Source organism: Labeo rohita, chromosome 20 (genome assembly GCF_022985175.1).
Source record: "Labeo rohita strain BAU-BD-2019 chromosome 20, IGBB_LRoh.1.0, whole genome shotgun sequence".
NCBI classification, from domain to species: Eukaryota; Metazoa; Chordata; class Actinopteri; order Cypriniformes; family Cyprinidae; genus Labeo; species Labeo rohita.
Window position 1 is genome coordinate 22,183,027 of NC_066888.1, and position 24,188 is coordinate 22,207,214.

General features: G+C 35.2%; 1 protein-coding gene across 1 annotated transcript in view; it reads right to left on the bottom strand.

Annotated features, from left to right (window-relative positions):
* Nucleotides 1–23,913, bottom strand: part of hmcn1 (hemicentin 1) — a 93,296-nt gene extending 69,383 nt beyond the window's left edge. Inside the window, 6 exon segments of the mRNA XM_051138888.1 lie at nt 1,154–1,260; nt 1,370–1,541; nt 2,248–2,370; nt 2,615–2,773; nt 6,805–6,875; nt 23,374–23,913. Of these exon segments, the coding sequence (XP_050994845.1) occupies nt 1,154–1,260; nt 1,370–1,541; nt 2,248–2,370; nt 2,615–2,773; nt 6,805–6,875; nt 23,374–23,623 (882 nt within the window). The 5' untranslated portion in view covers nt 23,624–23,913.
* Between the last annotated feature and the right edge of the window lie 275 nt (nt 23,914–24,188).

Below are 24,188 nucleotides of genomic sequence, written 5' to 3' on the forward strand. Positions count from 1 at the left end.
CAACAGAAGAATTTAAATAGCCAAATTATAAATAATTATAAATTCTGAAAGATCATGTGACACTGAAGACTGAAGTAATGATGCTGCAAATTCAGCTTTGCTATCACTTGAAAAAATTAAATTTTAAAATATGTGATCCTGGACCAAAAAAACAGTTTTGAGTAGCACAGGTATATTTGTAGCAATAGCTAAATACATTGTATGGGTCAAAATGATCGATTTTTTTTTTATGCCAAAAATCATTCGGACATTAAGTAAAGATCATGTTCCATGAAGATATTTTGTAAATTTTCTACCATAAATATATGAAAACTTAATTTTTGATATGCATTGCTAAGAACTTAATTTGCACAACTTTAAATGTGATTTTCTCAATATTTAGATTTTTTTTGCACCCTCAGATTCCAGATTTTCAAGATAGTTGTATCTCAGCCAAATATTGTTCTATCCTAACAAACCATAGACGATGTACAAATCTCAGTTTTAAAAATTTGACCCCTATGACTGGTTTTGTCGTCCAGGGTCACATATTAAAATAAAAAAAGTTAACTTCTTTCAAAAACATACATTTTTACCACCCCAGTATAGGGAGGGAAGAAAAGAGTTTGGGCAAAGAAGGAAATAAACTGACAGATATAGGGTAGATTCTGCACACATCATGCCAGACGACTATCTCACCCCTCTCTTCAGTGCAAAAGTAAATTGAAGATGACATGTTCTCTCTTTACATTCCTCTGCACATTAATCATCAAACTCTCCAAACTCAAAGAACAGCCACAGAGCAGATTGAGCAGCCTTTGAAAGGTTCCCCTCAGTGTACGTGAGCTACAAGGCACACAAATCAATCAGGCAAAAATGTTGTCCTTTCTTTTAACTGATCCTTTGGGGCTTTGTGTACCCGCTACACGGCAGGGTAATCAAGTCCCAAACCTCAGAATCCACGACATGAGTGGAGCAACGACATAAATGACTTCACCACACAACCTTGGCTTTGAGTATCTATCCATCACTCTGCGAACTGTCCTTATTCTGAGAAGATAAAACAGACTAACTTTCTGGAAAGCCACCAGTTGTAGTTAAATCATCTACACTTACAAAAAAAACCTGTCAAATGTGTATGTGCATGTTGGTCTATGATAAACTAGTTTATCACCTTTATGGTCCACATTCCTGGCGCTGGATCTTTGAGGTTGAGGACTTTGGCAGAGTTAGGGATGTGAAGGAGCTCAGACAGACCCTCCTTAATCCCGATAAGTTTTCCTAAAAGCACAAGAAGTACATGCTTCAGTTCCACATCAGTCTACACCATGTGTCCGTCCTGGGAATACTCAAATCAGACAGAGGAGAAAAAAAAAAATGTTCTCCTTACCCTGAGAGTTTCGGATCTCAATATTTGGTGCAGGGCCGCTTAAAGCAACAGTCACTTCCTTCAGACTAGGGTCAAAGGGTATCTGCCAGGTGTTTGCAAGCCCATTTTGATGATCAGTCGAGAGCAAGTGAACCTTAGAGGACTGCACTGCCTCCTCTACCCATTTCAACACCTGCAGTGAAAAGATAAAAAATAATGGGTGAAGTTTATCAAAATGATTGATGGATATATAACGCTGTTTCTATGATTATCTGGCAGGGTTCTAGACCTATGAAAAGCTCTGAATGTCACCAGATATTATGTGTGTGTGTATATATTTCAAACCTATAGCAAAGGACTAGAAAGAAGCTGTGGTTTGACAGACATTTGAAATTATAACCTCAAATAAAAACTCTTTTATGTCTTCTCAAATATTTCAGTTTGCGTTTGATTCTAACATCAAAATTCTGAGGCAGCAGCAGCAGCTTGACCGCATATTAAGATTGATAGGAATTTCTTGGAACATCGAAAAAAGAGCAAACTCTTCTAAATCTTTGGTTTTCCGAGAGCTATAAAACAGAATCCTGGACTTGTGTCCATGTTATCATGCTCAAATGAAGTAAAACCTTCAACCGAGAGCATACCACATCACTGCACCTCAAGCATCTCTGTCATCTTTTCCAATCTTTCTATTAATTTGTTCACTCTGTCATCATAAATAGGGTGATGCAGTCTAGTGGATAAAAATCTGGGCTGCCAACCAAGCTAGGATGTGAAGACATTTTATTATTACTCCTTGGACATACAATATACAATAGCAGCAGGGTGTTACTGTCTGAAACAAAGAAACAGCAAATTGATATTGGGTGCGTCAATCAAGTAGCCCTAAGTAATCTTACCTCATTGACTTGCTTCTTGTCCAGATGGAAGACCTGTCCGGAGCTGGTCGAGGCAATCTCCTCATATACCTTATAGCCAATATGCGATCGGTCATCACAGTCACCAGTTAACACAAAAACAACCTGCCCACACACATACACACTGATCATTAGTGGTATTCTGGTACTTGATTCTAAATGTCCAGATAAATTTACATCACGTTAAATTAATTTACTTATCCAAAATGACTTGCAATATAGTGTTGCAATATAAAAATGTACATGCTATAACTACTTAAGACATAATGTATATAGCAAAACTTGGGAGATCTTCATTAAGCTACTAATTTGTAGCTGGAAATGTAATGTTTTTAAATGTTTTGATTACCTGTGATTGTTTCTGCTGAATGAGCTGGAGAACATCATGGGTCAACTTGTAGTCTTTTGATCGGGCATCCGTAAACACGTAAATGTAAGACCCTGGTAAGGAGATTTCAAGGGCAATCTTGATGGCTCCAATGCTCATCTCTGGACAATCTCCACCACCCTGAAAAAAATCCATTATTTGTCATTAAATCAATGTTTATCATTTTAAAAAACACAGAGAGCTGGTTATTGTTTTATTTCTTTTTATTAGTACAAACAACCATTCAAAATTTTGGGGAACATAAGCTAGTTTAAACGAGAAATTCACTTCCAGAATAAAAATGTATAGATAATTTACTCACCCCATTGTCATCCAAGATGTTCATGTCTTTCTTTCTTCAGTCATAAAGAAATTATGTTTAAGGATTTCTCTCCATATAGTGGACTTCTATGGTTCCCTGTGAGTTTGAACTTACAAAATGCAGTTTAAATGCAGCTTCAAAGGGCTCTAAACAATCCCAGTCGAGGAAGAAGGGTCTTACTAGTGAAACGATTGGTTATTTCCTAAAAAAACGGATGGTTTATATACTTTTTAACCTCAAACGTTCGTCTTGTCTAGCTCTGCATGAACTGCATGTATTCCAGTTCAAGGCAGTTACAGACTGTCAAAAAAACTCAAAATCTCATTTTCTCCTCCAACTTCAAAATCGTCCTACATCGCTGCAAAAGTACTGACCGTGTTTACAAACTGAACGTGCATAGAAGATCAAACGCCCTTTACAAAAAACCCTAAAACAGCGATGTAGGACGATTTTGAACTTTAGATTTTTCACACAGAACACACAGAGCTAGACAAGTAGAGCATTTAAGGGTTAAAAAGTATATATATTGTAATTGGTTTTAGAAAATTACCAATTGTTTCGCTAGATAAGACCTTTCGTCCTTGGCTGAGATCGTTTAGAGCCCATTGATGTTGCACTTAAACTGCATTTTGGAAGTTCAAACTCACGGGCACCACAGAAGTCCACTATATGGAGAGAAATCCTGAAATGTTTTCCTCAAAAAACAATTTCTTTACGACTGAAGAAAGAAAGACATGAATATCTTGGATGACAAGTGAGTAAATTATCTGTAAATTTTAATTTAAAATGTTCTGGAAGTGAACTTCTTTCCCTTATGCTCAGTATTTTATTTTTGTGATGGCAAATCTGAATTTTAAGGAGTCATTACTCCAGTTCTCAGTGTTACATGATTTTTCAGATATTCTTCTAATATGCTGATTTGGTGCTCAAGAAACATTTCTTATTATGATAACATATTATTGTCAATGCTGAAAACAGCTGTTCTGCTTATGTTTGCGGAAACCATTATATTTTTTCAGGATTCTTTGATGAACAGAAATTTATACGAAATAAAAATATTTTATGACATTATAAATGTCTTCACTGTTACATTCATACATTTTGGCAAACACTTTCATCCAAAGCAAGTTACATTACATTCAAGGCATATATTTCGTCAGTTTATATTTTTGTCATTTCCTGGGATCAAACCCAAGCCAATGATGTTGCTAGCACCATGCTCAATTGTTTTAGCTACAGCACTTCCTCTTAGCCCTGGCTTGCCCACTGTAAGGCTGCTTTTCTTTGCTTTCCCATTAATTTCCTCTTTCATCTCCAGCTGTTTTGGAACTTTTATAAAAAATTGCTACACAAATAAATTGAGAATCACTGTCAATGTGTTTTGTCAATGGAACATCCACATTCTTCAAAGGCAGATATTTATCTTGATTGCAAAAAGTTGGAAAAGGGCAACGAGCTGGTCAGCAAATCTGGCCTAATCATGAAAGAAGAAATGTGCGGCATGCTGTAAAGCTTGCCACGGGAGTCAGTCATGCCTGCAAACTGATGTTGACCTTGGAATGAAACATGGAACACAATCTTGAACCCAAATGGATGACTTCCAAGAGTTCTGTTAGATATGTGCCTTTCTTTAAACCGACATGGATAAAAGGAAACCGTTTTCTAATGTTTGTGTACATCAGTGTATCTGTGATATAGGTATGTCTGTCTCTTCTCACATGGAGGGCAAAGAGTCTTGTCTTCTTTATGCGTTCCAGGGGGCACGTGTCTGAGTGAAACATCTGGAAGCAAGTGATCTTTGCTTTTCTGTTCCTTACACAAACACACACACAACAGCGGATAGCAATCTCAAGCATCAAATAGGGGATACATTGTAGAAAAGGTTAAGAATGTACTCAGAATGTACTCTTGTAGTTCATTTACAGTGGCAGGTTGTTCTCTGAAACACTGGAAAAGACATTACCAGCAAACGGTGATGTGAATAATTCATCCCTTTCAAGTCAAAGACACACTTGCAATAAATTCCAAACAAACTCGACCAAATCCTGCTCTACTCGTACTTCTGCCTCAGAGACAAACAAAAAAAAACATTCTCTGTACCAACACAGAATTGCACTTAATCAGTGTGTCTACACTTCCCCTTTTTTGGCCCAAACAGCTGGGACAGATGCTGGAGTGAGAAACACACAGAGGACACTTCATTCTGAAGATGCTTGATTCTTAATGAGGTGTCCAAGTGAAACTGTTAACTTGGAAAATCACCACTGCAATCACATCGGCTGAATATAGTCTGTCATTTGCCAGATTTGCAGTTTTTTTATACATTTTGATGTCCAAGACTCCCAAATATCTGCTTTTTTATTTCAGTGCCCAATTTGTGAAATAAAAAGCCAGAATACTAAGTAAGAAAAATATTAAGCATGATATTATAATGCCTACATAACTGACTAATTAATTAAATTATTGAGTGATGTTGATATTGTCAATGTACTATAGTGTTATGTAAAAACCTTTAAAAAAGAAAAAACTGTTGTTGTTTTTTTACAATAGAAAACAGTTTGTCAATAATCAAGCTTTCTAGACAGTATTTAGAAAATACACTACCAGTCAAAATTTACAGTAACTGCCTTCTATCTGAATATATTTTAAAATGTAATTTATTCCTGTGATCAAAGCTAAATTTTCAGCATCATTACTCCAGTCTTTAGTGCAACAAGATCCTTCAGAAATCATTCTAATATGCTGATTTACTGTTCAAGAAACATTTATTATTATTATCACTATTATATCAATATTTAAAACAGTTGAGTACTTTTTTTCAGGATTCTTTGATGATTAGAAAGATCAGCATTTATCTGAAATAAAAAGCTTTTGTAACATTTTACACTATACAATTCAAAAGCCTGGAGTCAGTATAATTTTGGAAAAGAAATTATAGAAATTATTACTTTTATTTAGCAAGGATGCTTTAAACTGATCAAACGTGATAATAAAGACATTTATAATGTTACAAAAGATTTCTATTTCATATAAATGCTGTTCTTCTGAAGTTTCTATTTATCAAAGAAACCTTAAAAACAGTTCTTTTCAACATAATAATAATACATAATATAATAATACAATAATACATGTTTTTTGAGCAGCAAATCAGAATATTAGAATGATTTAGAATGACAATGATGGATCATGTGACTGTAGTAATGTTGCTAAAAATTCAGCTTTGAAACCACAGGAATAAATTACATTTTAATACATATTATTAGTTATTTTAAATAGTAAAAATATTTCAGAATGTTACTGTTTTTTCTGTACTTTGGATCAAATAAATGCAGGCTTGTTGAGCAGAAAAGACTTCTTAAAAAACCTCTAAAAAACATAAAAAAATGTTACTGTTCAAAAACTTTTGACTGGTAGTGTATCATAAAATAGTAAGTAAAATATTAAATCTGTTCAATATTTAGAAAATTATTGTATTAAATATATTTAATTAATATCAGTGTTAACCTTGACATTCCTAAAAATACATTGCAAAACTGTTTTTCTTTCTCTCAAATTTTCTGTGGACACCAGATCCCTACTCTAGATCACCTGGATACCCAAAGTGCATTGATTTCAAATCACAAAGGTGCTTATTCATATCATTGTACCTGGCAGATATACTGTAATACAAGCCAAAGATGCTATCCCATGTGTGCAATACTCTTTTTTTTCATAGGAAATATATAACTTTTAAACAGTTTACCTGATCTCTGGCTCTTAAGGCTCTGACACATTTTTGGATTAAACATGGATTCAAATAAACCTGTGATCAAATATGTCAACAAACTCAGTGTGAAGCACATGAACTCACCTGGACGTAAAGCTCCCGCAGCTCGTCCTGGAACTTCTTTGGATCTGTTGTTATTGTAATGGGTCCAATCTCTGCAGAAAAACAACGAATGCTATTAGAGGCAAAAATAAGCTGTTGGAATACGGTCAAACGACCTCGTAGATCGAAAGATTAAAACAGCCTCTGTTTCGTCCACACAGATGCCAAATATTTATGCTGGCAGCCAGTGGCGGATGTCTAGTATCAAGGGTCACAGTTGAACCAGGGTGTCGGGGAGCTTCCTGTTTAGTGCCAGGAGGGTTTCTGAGCCCTAGAAAGGTTACAAAGACAGTGATAGAAAAATCTCATACACTGTGGGGCAAAACGTCTGTAAGGACTTTGAAACACAGGGATTTCACATGGAGTTTGTGTATATTGTGCCTATATTATGAGCTATAGGGCCAAAATTACAAAGTAAAATTTTGTTTTAAAATATAATTGTACAGTCCAAGTATTGCATTAATTAGCATAGCATGCTATGGTAGGTAAACCTACGTTGCTCTGTTTAAAAAAAACAAACAGCTTGTTCTCATTATGTTCCCATCAGCTGTTCTTCTTCATAATAGGAAAGACCTTATAACTCAGGTATGCTCTTCTGTCAGCGGCAAGAGAGTCTGGCGTGAGGTCATTGCGCTGCGGTTGCCTGTGTCAGTGTGCACGGCCAATGACATCATGTGCCGTTTTTCAAGCCATGTTGTCTCTGCTTTCCAGCTTTCTTTCTTTGTTCAAGGTTTGATGAGCTGTAAAACTGTTAAACATGTTCTTTCTTTCCAAGGAAGCACGCAAGATAACTATAGTAGTGCCAAGCCGACAGAATGCACCAAATGCAACAAATCACACGCTCCATTCATACACTTTGCAATCAGGCAAATAGTATCATGATGATTTTATTTAGCAGGGAGGACTTCAAACAACTAGCCTATAAAAGGGAAGCTTTTCCCAAACCACTAAGCAAATACATCCTCTTTGAACCAATTCAAAAGCATTTTACGCCGAAGAAGTCGGGAAGTGCAGTAGCATCCAAAACCTACAAATTTCTTGACACCAAAAATTATAGGGGCTGTGCAAGAGACTTTTGAGATCCTTTTGATGCATTCCCCATATCTAAAGTGTCTCTAAAGTGTATTTTGTTTTTGCATATATTACCATCTTTAGAAGATAAAAATTTATAACTGATTTTCTATGGTTTGCTTTCAGTGTATGTGAACAAAGAACAACTTTATGGCTTAATGTAACTTCTTGAAAGCACTGTATAAACAAAAGCGTGCAGAACTATAAAATCTCCCTCAAGAGATGTCATTTGAAAGCTCCAATATTTTGGCACTATGGGAAACCCTTGAAGTGCAGAAAAAGAACATTTAGGTGATCAAAGCTGTGTTTAACAGCATAGTAATTTTGACTGCTCTGCATGCTGAACTGGCTTTCAAGCAAATGCTTTCATGAATGGAAAAGCTTACAAAGTTTTGGGACGCTTTTTCTCGTTTTATCTTAGGAGCCTGGGCACTGGTCTTCTTTACCTCTCCTCTGACAAAAAGCGGCATCACAGTAAGGGAAGCTGGGGCAAAGAGCACATGGAAACATTAAAAAAGGGGAAATGGTAAAGTGCTGCAAGGGCTCTTAAATGCCAGTTGCATTAGAACAACTTTAAACAGGGGGACAAAAAAATAATGACAATCAATTGGAAGACATTTGGGAGAAACACAGACAACAAGTGATGAATTTATGATTATGGCAGATAATCATAGAGAGGAAAAACCTTAGAGAACTTTACAGAAGAAAATGAACAATAATAAAAAGAGGAAGTGAGATTTATTTGGGCTATCTGATTTTAGGTCAGCTTAGATCATTGAAGGAAACGGTCACAGAGTTTTCTCACGAACATAGACATATGCTTGCGGTCAGTACTGAATAATGACGACAGATATTTAAAACACTAAGTATTTAAAGGAGAAGTTCACTTCCAGAACAAAAAATTACAGATAATTTACTCACCCCCTTGTCATCCAAGATGTTCATGTCTTTCTTTCTTCAGTCGTAAAGAAATTATTTTTTTGAGGAAAACATTTCAGGATTTCACTCCATATAGTGGATGTCTATGGTGCCCATGAGTTTGAACTTCCAAAATACAGTTAAAATGCAACTTCAAAGGGCTGTAAACGATTCCAGCCAAGGAAGAAGGGTCTTATATAACAAAACGATTGGTTATTTTCTAAAAATAATTGTCAATTTATATACTTTTTAACCTCAAATGCTCATCTTGTCTAGTTCTGCGTGAACTCTGTGTATTACGGTCTTGAACGCAGAGCTAGACAAGATGAGCATTTCAAGTTAAAAAGGTTATAAATTGCTGTTTTTTTTTTTTTTAGAAAATAACAGGTCATTTTGCTAGACAAGACCCTTTTTCCTCAGCTGCATTAATTTAGAGCCCTTTGAAGCTGCATTTAAACTACATTTTGGAAGTTCAAACTCGCAGGCACCATAGAAGTCCACTATATGGAGAGAAATCCTGAAATGTTTTTCTCAAAAAACATAATTTCTTTACGACTGACGAAAGGAAGACATGAACATCTTGGATGACATGGGGGTGGGAAAATTATCTGTAAATTTTTGTTCTGGAAGTGGACTTCTCCTTTAGTGGGTCATACAATGAGCAATCACATTTTCCATGATCATATGAGGAAAAATGTGACTATATTATGACAACAAGCTCTAGAAGTTTCAATTTTAGAATTTCCTTTTCAATGAAAAGTAAAGTCTCAAGGCGAGAGGTTATTAAAGTAACGTTCCTAGAAATGCTATTTCTATGCTGCCTTCCATTATTATTATTATAAGCTCATTTTCAAAAATAAGAAGTTCTTTCCTCTAAAGGCCATATCACTTCTGCTTGTCCGTCTAAATGAAAAATTAAGGAATGATGTTACAAAGAGATGGATGGAGCCTGGGAAACCGCTGTGGAAGTTAAGTTACTAACCCTCCACCACATCTCTCCTGCCAAAGACCAAAGAGTTTATATAGATGTGGAAGTAATCATATTAACAGCCCTGAACATTTGTTTTCATCCCTTTTAGTATAATCAGGAGGTTCTGAATCAAACTCACTATGTACTATGCAAATGAATGAATAAGAGCATCAGATCCTGTTTATGCTCCAGGGATAAACATGTTGTATTTATTACAAGGCACTGACCACAATGACAATACTATGATCCTAGAGTAGATAGATAGTACAAATGACTGTTTCATTGCTGTGTCACTTTCACGAGATCATCCTCTCTCAATACGTTTTAAAGCGGTCATCGGATACAAAACTCACTTTTACATGTTGTTTGAATATAAATGTGTGTTGGCAGTGTGTGTACACAACCACCCTATAATGATAAAAATCCACCCAGTGGTATTTTTGTAATCTTTATAAGTAATATCCCCTTTTTAAAATCAGGGCATTCTCAGCTTCTTGTCAGTGTGACATAACACCAACAAAGGCCGCTCCCACAATAGTTGATTGACAGGGCCATCTTACCTTGGACCTGCCCTAAATGAGCTGTGAACAGTTCAACTCCGACCGCCACTGTTTCAACTCCAGTGCAAGACTCTTCATTAAGACCCTAAAGAATCATATCAACTTGTGGAGAATGGGCATCCAATGACCCATTCAAATGTTCATATAGTAGTTTTTAAAGGAGAAGTCCACTTCCAGAACAACAATTTACAAATAATTTACTCACCCCCTTGTCATCCAAGATGTTCATGTCTTTCTGTCTTCAGTCATAAAGAAATTATGTTTTTTGAGGAAGGCATTTCAGGATTTTTCTCCATATAATGGACTTCATTGGTGCCCCGATTTTGAACTTCAAAAAAAAAGTTTAAATCAAAGGGCTTCAAAGGGCTCTAAACGATCCCAGCCGAGGAAGAAGGATCTTATCTAGCAAAATGATCTGTCATTTTTAAAAAAAATAAAATTAATTTGTATACTTTTTAAGCACAAAAGCTCATGTAGCACAGGCTCTAGGATGCGCATTCACGATGCTACGAATTAGTAATGGGTCGTTCTTGAACACTTCTTTCATTTTGAACAAATCTTCAATGTGACTTAGGAAGAACGAGTCGTCTCGGGGAGTGATTTGTTCAGTCGCGCATGCACAACAACCTATTATGTTCTGTACTGGAATTAGTTCACCTGTTTCGAGTCTTCGGGTTTTTCAAGTAATGAACGAACGACTCAAACCCGAAAACAGATAAGAAGTGAGGTGAGCTAATCATAGACTAAAGACCCAGGTAAACAATGAATTAATCTTTTCTGTTTCTTACAGCATTATAGTTTTGTCTTGTTTGTAGTGTGATCAATGTTTGTGTAAGCAGTAGATGTGTTAGGGAAGTAACACGTAACATTTTAATTATATTTTGCTAAAATGAACGAAATGACTCGAAAAAAGATTTGTTCATTTTGCTGAACGAGACTGAAAGGTCCGAGTCGGTAAAATGATCCGAACTTCCCATCACTACTACGAATCACGTGTAAGTTCATCATCTGTGTACTAAGTATGGCTTAAAAACTCCATCTTATTTTCTCCTACAACTTGAGAGGAGGACATCATTACCTTTTTGACTGTAAACAGTGTTTACAAACTTACTTGCACTTTCTTAATCTTTGCACGTTCGCTTTGTAAACACTGGATTTGTAGTTCCGCCTACGTTCCAAATGACCTTTCGACTTAATTTAATAGTATGTAGCGTCGTGAACATGTAGCGCATTTCAGAGCCTGTGCTACATGAGCTTTGTTGTTCTGGAAGTGGAGTTCTCCTTTAAGCAGAAATTTCAATACAAATACAACAGATTCTTTCCGCTGGTAGAACCAAGATGGACATTTGATGACCGTATTTATTAAATTGGCATTTGAGTACAAAAAGAACCAAAAAAACATAATGAATACACCAATTACTAACCGAATTAATTTCATGAACTATTAAACATGTGGAGGAAATAATAGTAATAAAAGTTAGTAAAACATCCACTGACAGCAAATATGTTGCACAGACTCCTCTAGGAAGAGAAATATTTTATTGATGCAGGATAATCATTTCAATTGCTACAGCATCATGCCAGGAAACTACCAAAACAGTAAGCCTTTGTAAGAAAGGAAGAAAAAAAAGATGACTGATGAAAAAGCACAGTTCAGTATGAGCCAGGGCTGCCTCCACATTACCACAACCAGTGTTCAGGACAAAAAAAAAAAAAAAAAAATTCACAAATCTCCACGCTTGCTGTGCCAGAAAGGTGACAGAGAAACATGGATTAAGAAGAAAAGAAAAGCATGATGTGCCCCAAAGAAGCTTAGGAAAAACTTACTATTATATTAAGTGGTGCACTCCGTAGCATTTATCAAGCAATGTTGCAATTTGCCACATTAATGCAGAATATAACTGATGTATATATAACCAAAAAAAAAATACTGCATATATATACACACACACACACACACACGTATACATATATATATATATATATATATATATATATACATACAATGAGTTTGAGATCAGCATCCTAGGTGTATACGACTTCCTTCTTTCAGACAAATGCAATCAGAGTTATATTAAAAATTATCCTGGCTCTCCCAACTCCACTTGGTCAGCGACCAGTTGGCACAAGCTAGATTAAAGTAATTATGTTTTTAAATATGGATATTGTTCTTTCTAATTCGCTACAGGAAGCCTTTATTCACCTCTAGGAGCCATGCGAGGGACTTTTTATTATGGATGGATGCACTTTATTGGACTTGTTTTGGACTGTGGAAGGAGAAACACCCACCCATTGCCATGACAGAGCTTGGGAAAAATTTTTAATTAACTCAGAGTAAATAGTGGGCTAACTTTCATTTTTTGGGTGAACTTCTTTAATGTTTTATAAAGAAGTCACTTATGCTCATCAACGTTCTATTTATTTGATCAAAAATACAGAAAAAAACTAATATTATGAAATATTATTGCAATTGAAAATAACAGTTTTCTATTTTAATATACTTTAAAATGTAATTTATTTCTGTGGTGCAAAGCTGAATTTTCACTGGCCATTACTCCAGTCTTTAGTGTTACAAGATCCTTCAGAAATCTAATATGTTGATGTATTATCTATGTTGAAAATGGGTGTGCTGCTTAATATTTTTCTGAAACCTGTGATACTTTTTTTCAGGATTCTTTGAGGAATAAAAAGAACAAGATTTATTCAGTATAGAAAATAGAAATCTTTTCTTACAATATAAGTCTTTGTTATAACTTTTTATCAATTTAACACATCCTTGCTGAACAAAAGTATTCATTTCTTTCAAACAAAGATAGAAAGAAAAAAAAATTACTGACCCTAAACTAGATTCCTATTTTAAATTAATGGTGTTATTTTATTACTTGTCTTCATCAAAGAATCCTTAAAAAAATATCACAGGTTCCAAAACAAATATTAAGCAACACAACGGTTTCCAGCAATGATAATAAATCAGCCTATTAGAATGATTTCTGAAGGATCATGTGACACTGAAGACGGGAGTAAGGATGCTGAAAATTCAGCTTTGCATCACAGGAATAAATTTTATTTTACATTATATTGAAATAGAAAGCCACTATTTTAAATTCCAATAATATTTCACAATATTGCCATTTTTTCTGTATTTTTAATCAAATAAACACAGTCTTGATGAGCAGAAAAGTCTTCTTAAAAAAGCATTAAAAACCTTACTGATCCCAAACTTTGGAACAGCAGTGTGTATGTATATATATATATGAATGTTTATTAGGTTTGAATGTGTATTTAATGCTTCAGTTTATCTGAAAACTGTTCAGGCAAAAAAACAAGTTTGCTGATGTCATCAGAAGGCAAGGGTTAAACTTGACTCAGGGGTCTAAAGCCAATCTGTTTCTAATTTAGGTCAGTAGCATGGTTGGTTTGGCCTTGGGTGTATTTCATTGGCTAAGTGAGAGTCAGGGTTTCCAGTAGAAGACCTCTGGAGGAGTGGCCAAGTTTTGACTGACACCATCGAATGGCTGGTGATGTGACGGCACCCCCATAAAACAGTAGAATCGGGTCAAGGTGTTTTCCTCAGTCTGTGACTGCAGCTGTCAGCAGCACAACAAAAAACTTAAAATAATCAGAACTGAAGGGCGTATAAAACATAAATGGCTTTTACTGAATACCAAATAACTCTTATGGAAGTGATTATTCCCACATAGAAAGACTTGTAATCCGTTATTATAATGGGAGTAGTGATTCTTGAGCACTAAATCAGCTTAACAGAATGATTTCTGAAGGATCATGTGACACTTAAGACTGGAGTAATGGCTGCTGAAAATTCAGCTTTGACATCACAGGGATATATTATATTTAAAAAAAAAACATTTGTTTACTATTTGACTTTTTACCGAAGATTTGATTCAACATCCTGTGTTTAAAGGGAAATATGGGGAAAAAAATGGGATAAAAACAAAAATTCGGATCTGGACCATGTTCAAAACAGTTAATACATAAAACCAAGTCTCTTACTTAGTCCTTTCTTGAGCAATACCTCACAAACTATAAATCTACTCATCTCAGCTACTCAATATGGTATCTACAGCTATGTAACATATGGCTTCCATTACTCTCAACATACAATCATTTAAAAACCAGAAACATTGGATGTGATGTAAGACTGCTGGCCCTAACATATAGAGTGTTGGTTGATGTACATTTGTTTTCAAGCCTTGCCAAGTCACTGGTTGCAAGTCCATAACTTTCTCATGACATAACTGCATTTAGCTAAACTGTACTGTATAGTTCAAATGCTGTTAGTTTACAAGTGTGACCAAAGTAACAATATCTATCTATATAATATAGCTACACAAGGTTTTGTTAAAAATATGAGAGCTTTGAACAGCTCAAATGTCTTGGTTGCATCGGACTGAATATAACAACGGAGTCACATTTTGCACCATATACCATCAGTTTTACAGCAAAAAGTTAATCCCGGTTTGGACTTGTTTTTTGGTTACTCAAACAAAGCCATTTAATGGAAACCAACTGTATGCATTAGTCATTAGTTATATGAGTCCAATAGGTCCAACGAAAAACAATCCAATCCTGAACCACTGTATGTGATGTAAAGTACACAAAATCTTCCAGTGCACAACAAATGTTTAATTGTGTCAGATATCCTATAGACAAAGACCCGGGACCATTGGCCGAATCATCGACCACACACATGCTCCACTTACTCAAAACCACAAACCCAGAGAGGACGAAGTCTAACCATCCATTTCCTCACACTTCTCTCATGCTCAAACCACAAAACTTTCAGCAGGTTGGCCTCTAAAGAAAAGCCTGAACTGAAGGTCAGAAGGTGTCCATCGCTTGCTCTGTAATGCCAAAAATCAGACCAGAGATCATAACACAGACACAGCAGATGCTGGCATGCCAGCTGGGAGCTGACTGGCGTTTTTTTCAGCCGCTCAGGAAATGTTTCAACAGTGAGACGGTGACTCCCCTGGGAGACAAAAAAAAAAATGGGGAGACAGAGAGGGATGAAGAAAGACAGGAATAGACAGACCCAGAAAGGAATGCAAATCAGGGGTCGAAAGCAGTGGAAGAGATAAAAAAAACTACATGAAAGCTAATGAAAAGCTGTGAAAAGATGAAAATCATCTTGCTACTTCTCATTTTTCAAAATGCTTTTCTATGAAAAAGACATTTTATATATAAACAAATATTTAATTCAAATATTTTAGACATTTAATAACAAGAACGCCTCACTTCTTGACAGCACTTCAACTGCTGTCTGTCGTAAACTCCCCATGTTGTCTCATTCGGGTGAGACTCATTTTCCGTGAGGAGTAGGTCAGGTAAATAAGCGTTTCACATACTTAATCCTAAAATTGAACATGTCAGGGTTTTTCCTCACACAGCCTCTATAAACTTTACCTAATAACTTGCATGCTGATTTTTTAGCTAATTTAAAGGAAATTTAACCACAGTTGGATTTAGGACTGTGATTGTGTATATAATTTTTTCACTTCTCATTTATTTTGACCTTTGTAGAACTGTAACTAATGCTAAATGTCTTGTTTTATTACACTAATTATTTGGACCATTTTCCCAACTTTCTGGGTAAAAAAAAAACAGGCTTCACATCCAATGAAAGCAGACAACTATAACCTGTTTTTGAGCTCCTTAGAATGATCCCTGTAGTTGCATCATCAGGAATAATACTAAATTCTCATTTAATAACATTCATAATTGCATAAATCTATCATATATATATATATATATATATATATATATATATGACTTCATTAATTTCATTGTGTGCACCACATAACCCATCAAAGAAACTCACATATTAGTAATTATTGATCAACTGATGTGTTTTTGATGTCCAAAGTTGATGCTGATGTCGATATCTTAGAAAGCAGTGTGGCCAAAATAAAGCTAATACAAATGATGTTACATTATTTCATTTAAGGATAGTAAATAACAAGCATAACAACTGCTGCAATTAAATTCAAATTTATTGTTGTGTATAAAATAAAGAAATTAATAAACTGGAAGCAAATACTGTAACCCACCATGCACTCAATTAGTCTGGTAAGTCTATGCAAACTAGTAATTGTATTTTCTCAAAGACCAGGCAATGCTAATTTTACATACACTACGCAATTAGGGCCCTACGAAATCGGTTTTATTTTTCCAAAATTGTGTTTCATTTTTTCTAAATTTCATTTTTTCTGTTTTAGTTTTTCTGGATTCCGTTTTAATTGTCTGTATTCATGGTTAAATGAAAAATATTATTACAAAAGCATCTAATTCATTGAAATCATGAAACAGAATTTAACAGCAATCTATTGCAAGTTTAACAAAAATTTTATTTTTAAGGCCCTATGAAATACATTTAAATTTTGTGTTACCAATTATTTATTTTATTTACCAAATTCTGTTTTCCTTTTTCCCCCAGAAATACTGTGTTGTGTATTTAAATTTTTCTGGTAAATATTCCTTAAAAAATAATGTACTATCATTACATTAAATAATATATTTCTGTCATAGTTTCTTCAAGTTAAACCAAATTTTTATTTTGATGAGTTGCTGTAAAGAACTGTAAGTTTTTATTTGTAAATGTGACAATAGTTATTCTCAAAAGAAACTGTAAAAATCTCATGAAGTGACATTTCTAGAAATGATGTTTATGTGTTCATGTACTCAAGTACTCAGTGAGCGTCACACGCACTTCAGTCTGTGTGTAGTAAACAAAACAGCACGTCTGCGCCATTCATTCACACAGAGACACACAGAACATGCATTATTCACATTTAAATAGTATTTTTGGAGCTTAATATTTCAAAGACACAAGTCCATATCACATTTTGATTTAAGTTTCCTGGCCTACTTTTGATTTATTCATCCGTTAAACAGTAAATTCCATTTTTGTGACTGGATTCCATGATTCCATCCTCATTTTTCATATCGCGGAAATCATACACAAGAACTATCGAATACTGGCAAACTGGATATAGTACATAATAATTTAAACTTGAAAAATGTTTCAGCTAATGCTACATAAGTCTTATATAGGTCAATCACAATAATCCATTCAGATAAGAACATGAAATCATCAATTTCCTCAAGTCTGCTAAAAGTAACTCAAATGTCATTTGGAAAATGAATCCTATTAGAACAGCACTTTAAAGAGCTCTGAAGACAAAAGAAAAGCATGTCACATGGCGCATGTTTCACTACTAACAAAAATGTATCCATTTTGTATACTTCATAGGAAAAGGCTTTGTTCTGAATAGATAAATATAGATTCACATCATCCAAAATCATCTCACTAAACAGTACTGACACAAACAGTTTTCATTTATGCAAACCAAATGCGTTTCCACAGTCAGAGCCAAAAACTGAAGAAAGTTCTGAATGAAACACTGTTCACAAAATTGTTCACAAATGATCAAAACAGCCTGTCCTATTATTTAAATAATGAAGGAGAGTCAATTTTTGATCATTAACAGTGCTGAGTAATTACTCCCTTAGAGCAAAGTGCATTTTTAAAAATGCTAAGTACTTTTGATAGAGAAACGCTCTAAGCCCTGTGTCTGGAAATTTGTTTACACACAATTTTTATATGTGGTGCCGCAAGACTATCAGACAATTCCCTTAAAACAACTGTCCACTACAGACAACAAAAATGAACTGGTGGCTCTCAGGCTAAAAAAATTGCATGTCTCATGTTCATGTAATGTTAATATTGCCTTGATACTTCTCTCCAGATCTCAGGAATTAAACTTTACGTACAGCAGATCTTCCGATTTCGACCTTCTAGGTTGTCTAGGTTCTATTTAGGTTGTATGTCTAAAACCCTGCTTCAATCATGACATGTTTACACATAATCCAAAACAAAGAATTAATGCCCAATGATGCTTTCAGGAGGTAACTGTGTCTTAAAGTACAATCCAGTGAACCCCCTGACCCTGTCATGCATACTTATTCTTTAACAATCTTAAAAATACATTTTAAAATTTACAAAATAACTGGTAAAGATCTAATTATGCAGTGCAACAGGCCCATGTTCATATTTAGGTCATACATATTTAACATACTTAAGCATCTAAAAGTACAATTAAAAACATACCAAGAAAGTAGGATGCCCTAAAAACTCCCCACCAACACTAGAACCGAGGAAATTGAGCCAACTTTATATATCACAGACCCAATTTTTGTAAGATTTTATATAGTGTGTTTAAAGTATACAAAAGAATGTGTGACATCAAAGTACTTTATTTAAAAAAAAAAAAGCATGAGCAATTGTTTGGCCTGGAGCAAATTAAACATTGCTCTACATCATAAACAGAGGCTTTAATTTTCCACTGACTTGTAGCGGCTACTAATGCAATTACGCTCTAATGGTATCCATGTTTGTCTTTCAAACATCTGAAAATCATACACAGGCTAAAAGTCATTTATTGTCCTTTCATCTTTCATTCCGAACTCATCTCAAGTTCAACTTCCCAGCAGACTTTGACTTTTGCCCTGCACCAGTCACAAAAGGTCACAGAATCTCTCCGTGTCCAATCAAAACAATTCCTACGGCTCAGAAAGTGCAACCAGTGGCCAAATATGTGGTCACAATTCAGTTGGAATCCCAAGAACTCCAGCATTTTTACCACCATTTAAAGATTTGGGGTAAGTAAGATTTTTTTAAATCTTTAAAAGAAGTCTCTTACGCTCATCAAAGCTGCATTTATTTGATCAAATAAATTAACACCAAAAAAAGTATTGTGATATATTAACACATTTTAAAATAGCTGCTTTCTATTTTTATATATTTTGTAATTTATTAACCTAATAAGCTGATTTGGTTCTTAAGAAACATTTCTCATCATTATCTGTTGAAAACAGTTGTATTTCTTAATACCTTTTGTGGAAACCATGATACATTTTTTATTTGACAAAAAGAGGCTTGGCTGGCCAAAACTGTATTTGTCGCTTACTCGCAGAAAAACACAAAATTCCACAGTCGGTGCGGTCACTTTCTCTTAAAATACTCTGCCATTTTTGCTCATACAGATAAAGGTAATAAATTTTTCGAATCTATAAAGACTCTACTTTTATTTGTGTGCACTTACAATAACAACTAAACGTTGCACTTTTGTAAAATAATGAAAGTAAACAGGATGCGCTTTTTGCCGTCTTAGTCTCTGTGCACGAAACTTCAAAACTCTCTGTATACTGGCCTCACAAACACAAAAAATATATAGAGAGTGAAATGTCTACTTTAAAGTTAACCAATTCAAATAGAAAACAAATATTTTTAGATTATGTAATCCGTATGCAACGTGCATACAGCAAAAATATTTATCTCTTTAGCCGAAAACACAGAAAGTGCTAGTTTGTAAATTATTAAAACATTAATACAGTCTTCTTTGTGTTTTTCCCAGATACATTAATAATTATTATAGCTTTTTTGCATGCACTTAAGTGCTTATTAGGCTATGCAGGCAATTAAAGGCTCATTGTTATGACTTAACTGGTTTATTAATAAACATGCAATTTTTTTTTTTGTATATATCGAATTTCAAAAGAACTGCATTTTCTTAATTCAAAAGGACTTTAATATCACTTTTGACCAATTTGATACATCCTTTCTGAATGAAATAATAAAAAGGTTTTTAGTTTGGAAACCGTGATTTTTTTTTTCCAGCATTTTTTGATGTATAGAAAGTTAATTAGAAGATTTATTTAAAAAAGAGGTATTTGTAAAATGTTAAAAATATAACTTTTAATGCATCCTTGCCAAATAAAAGTAACAAAAAAAAAAAAAAAAAAAAAAAAAAAAAAAAAAAAAAAAAAAAAAAAAAAAAAAAAAACACCCCAAACTTGTGATATGTCACGAGTTCCCATATAAATATAACGTTGTCTGAACAGTTTTAAGTAATTACGGTAACTACTGGGTACAGTAGCACTTTTTGGAAAATGGCTCTTCGTGCAACACCTTAGGCACTGGAATCAGTGCGTGCACTGTTCTCAAATTAAAGAGCGCTATATTATTCTCTCCTCATCATTAAAGAGATGAAACAGAAGAATTACACCATACTCTACCGTACTCTGAAACCCTATTTAACCCACCCCACCCACCGTCACAAATTCCTGCCTAATGGCATCATTACGGGCCATGTTCACGCCAATCTCCTTGTAATCTAGGGGTATTCCGAGATGAATGTTGCGTCTCAGGACAAGCACCAAATGGGTCAAAGAGCTATTTAGTTGAGGAATGAGCTTTGAAAATGTTAAAAGCATTGAAAGCATCAACGTTCCTCCTAAGCTTTGGAAAAAGGTTTAACTATAGGGAGCAGATGCGACCAATAAGAGTGAAGAAAGATAAAATGTTGAGTGATTATAGCTCCAAAGGCCTTAAGAAGTTGTAAGCGTGTCAATGTTCATTCACAAAGCAGGCTGTCAAGCTATTTAGTTGGCTCAGCTATTTAAATTGTGACGGGATGTAGAAAAAACGAGATAAATCTCACACCAAAATAAGGGAACTTTTTTCATCGACTACAGAAAGACAAAGGGAATTATTTGCTTTGGAAGAGAACGCTGACTGATATTCATATCCATCCAGCTGCTATCATCAGGATCTTCAGGAACCTGGAAAATTCAGCCAGAGTAGTGGTCCCTTAAGAGTACCAATTCTGCTTATTCTCTGTCTTACGTTTATATCATTTGTCACAGCTTTTCCTGACAGTTTTAGGATGACAAGAACAGACTGAATAAATATCCCTGATTTTCTCTGTGATTCTCCAGCTCCCTAAAGCCTGTCCAGAAGCCAATATTTGGACAGAGTCAAAGCGTTCACATAATAAAATGATATAAAAAGTACTAATAAAGAGTAAAAACCTTGAAAAGAGTGGAGTAGGTGAGTGAGAAATATAATTTCTCAACTGAGTCAGTGCAAAGTCATTGACACTGTTTCTAGGCCCAAAATCACACGCTTGCAAGTTCAAGAACTGGATTACAGGGGGTCGTATTTACATACCTGTGTGCGTATTTGAGTATGCATGTATGTGTGTGTGGGAAGTCTTAGGAAAGCAGTAGCACAAGGAGCCTGTAGCCACACACTGTTCAACTGCTCTTTAAAAGATCTCTGGACATCTGAAACTCATTGAAGCCTCCACTGATTATTAACCCTTATTTGGCGCCCAAAGGGACTTTCTATTTCCTCTTCCAGGTCAGAGTCGAAGAGTTACCAGACAATTAAGCTTTTTGGTCTCTATGGATGCATTTACCAATACTTGAGTACAGTCTGAATGAACCAACCCAGGTTTACCTGGGTTATATGGGTAATTAGAAAAGTAAGGTAAGTAGGAAAACTCAACAAAGCATCTTCCTTATTCTAAACCATGACAAATTTGGTGGTTAGTTAGATATTAATGTGCAAATGAAATTCCTTGAGAACTGTGGTTATTTCTGAAGCCAAATGATTTAAATTAAAACAAACTGAAATGGATTAAATAGATTTGTACAAAGTTTGATCCAGGCCTTCCTTTCCTAAGAGCAGGGTTGTTTCTTGATTTATGTAATAAAACACATGAACAACATCCAAAAAGCCACTTGCACATTGACAATTTCTTGACAAACAAGCTGCTTGTCTTATGTGCTATCTAAATAATGCATATTCCATTCCTTTGGCTGCATCTTCCGTCTGCACGTCTTCATAAAACAATCCAGAGTAATGCAAACAAATAGGCGACAGCCTGATTTCAGTACATGATTGCACACATCTGGAATACTGATTTACCGATTTTGTGAAGGAACAGGCAATCTAGCTTTTGCTCTCTCTCTCTCTAAGAGGCTTCTTTTGTGTTGCAAATCTTTCGGTTTAGTTACAGTGGACAGCGCATTCTGAAGCAATAACCAGATACAGCGTGCATCTTGAAAGAAATTCCTAAGCACCCCGAGGAGTGGATGGAAAATGTATTTGGCATGCTGCGTTTGGACACTTTAGGTCAGATTCAGGTTGGGAACGAAGAAGGGGGAGGTTTAACATCTCCTGAGACGATACTTTCTTTTGAGACTCTCTCTCTCTCTCTCACTCTTCGAAGGCGTTTGAAGAGTCTTAGATGCATAGTTTTTCATCCTTATTACCACAAGTTGTTGCTAACCCTGCAATTTTATCATTTATATGCCATTATCTAATTTCAGCTTTTTTTAGATTAGAGAAGTGAACTTGCCTTTGTACTTAAACTAATTACAAAGTCAAAACTCCACTGTGTTTAGAGTTTGAGTTGTGCCAAAAAAAGTACGTCTTTCATCCGTTATTCAAGGATGTATCAGGTATACTTTATACAAATTAAAACTGACTATATGTGCATGCAACACATTGACTCTCAACCCATTAATGCATTTTATAGCTATTAGAGTAGCCTAACTGTCGTGTACAGTCAGGAAAGTATGTTCCTCGGAAAAAGGTTGCACTAGCAGGCATTCAGATGCTTACAAGCTTGTTCCGCCTGGACAGACGGAATGATAATGACAGTGAATTCAGCACACAGAACATCTGGGCACTACAAACAAAGCTTTGATACCTCCTGTAGGTGTGAGACACTTCAGCATGAAGCAACTCTCAGCAAACTAACAGATTTGTCATGTTTCTGGCAACAAGTCCCTCTTTAAGATGAGCTACATATAAAAACATCCTTAAAACAAGACAAGAAAATTTTTAAGAATAGCCTAATATAAATTTCATTACATTTATGCTCAAATCAAGAAAAAAATATAAACATGTACTATATTGAAATTTAGATTTTCAAGTAAACTGATCTAGTTTTTAGACTGGAAAACACAGAATATGAGTTTTAGTTCAAGTTCCTTTAAGGGAAGAAAGGAACAGGTTATCCTTATCATACAAAACATTTCCTCTCTACTCTAAGAATGCTAGGAAGGAGAACTCTGTGCAAAAAAGAAAGAATGCCACTATTAATGTCACAGACTTAAGTAAATTTAAGTAGGAACAAGCTCATTTGCGTTGTTTTTAAGTACCTGGGTCATGAAAAGGCACCAATGCGAAGTTATATAGTGGTCTCTGGGGTCTGCTGAGGGATGTTTCCAATATCTTCGATGCTCCTTCAATCACTTGCACTAAATCGTCGTACATGGAGCCGGTGACATCAAACACAAACGCCAAGGTGGACGCTCCCTCAGGGATTTCTTCATTTGTGTCCTGGGCTGCTGATAAAAGGTTAAGAACTAATATCAAACCAAGAAAAAACGGCGAAGGTCTCAAGTCCATCTTGCTCCTCGGAAAAAAATAACCTCGACAAAAAAAAAAAACAATTCAGCGACGAGCTGAGGAAAATTGACAAGACATTGGTTCGAAATGTGAACACTTGCACTATAAGGAAAAATTAAAGTCTTTAGGAAGACAAAAAATGTGAAGAAAAGATTGAAAGAGTCAGATTTCTCCTGACCGTCGCCTTAGAGAGGATGCTTGTTTGTTTTAGTGCGCGGGCGTCCTGCTCCTCAGAAGTTTCTCAACAAACTGTCGCCTTTACAAACGCTGATCCACTGTTAAGCTCTTTTCACCAGGCGCAAGACAGCAAGCACCTCAGGCAAACTCTGACTCGCCGTATTAAGACGCTGCGCTCTGATTGGTCCACGGCTTATTTGGGGTCGCAAGGGGGTCCTGTGCATATTGATAGACTATGTATATTAATAGGCTTACATTTCATGGGGGTCTACAGATAAACAAATCTAAAAAATAAATCAATGCTAAAACTAAATTAAGGTTATAATATGAATATAATAGGAACGTGAGGAATTAAATTAAAATATACATTACTGTCCCAAAGGGAAAT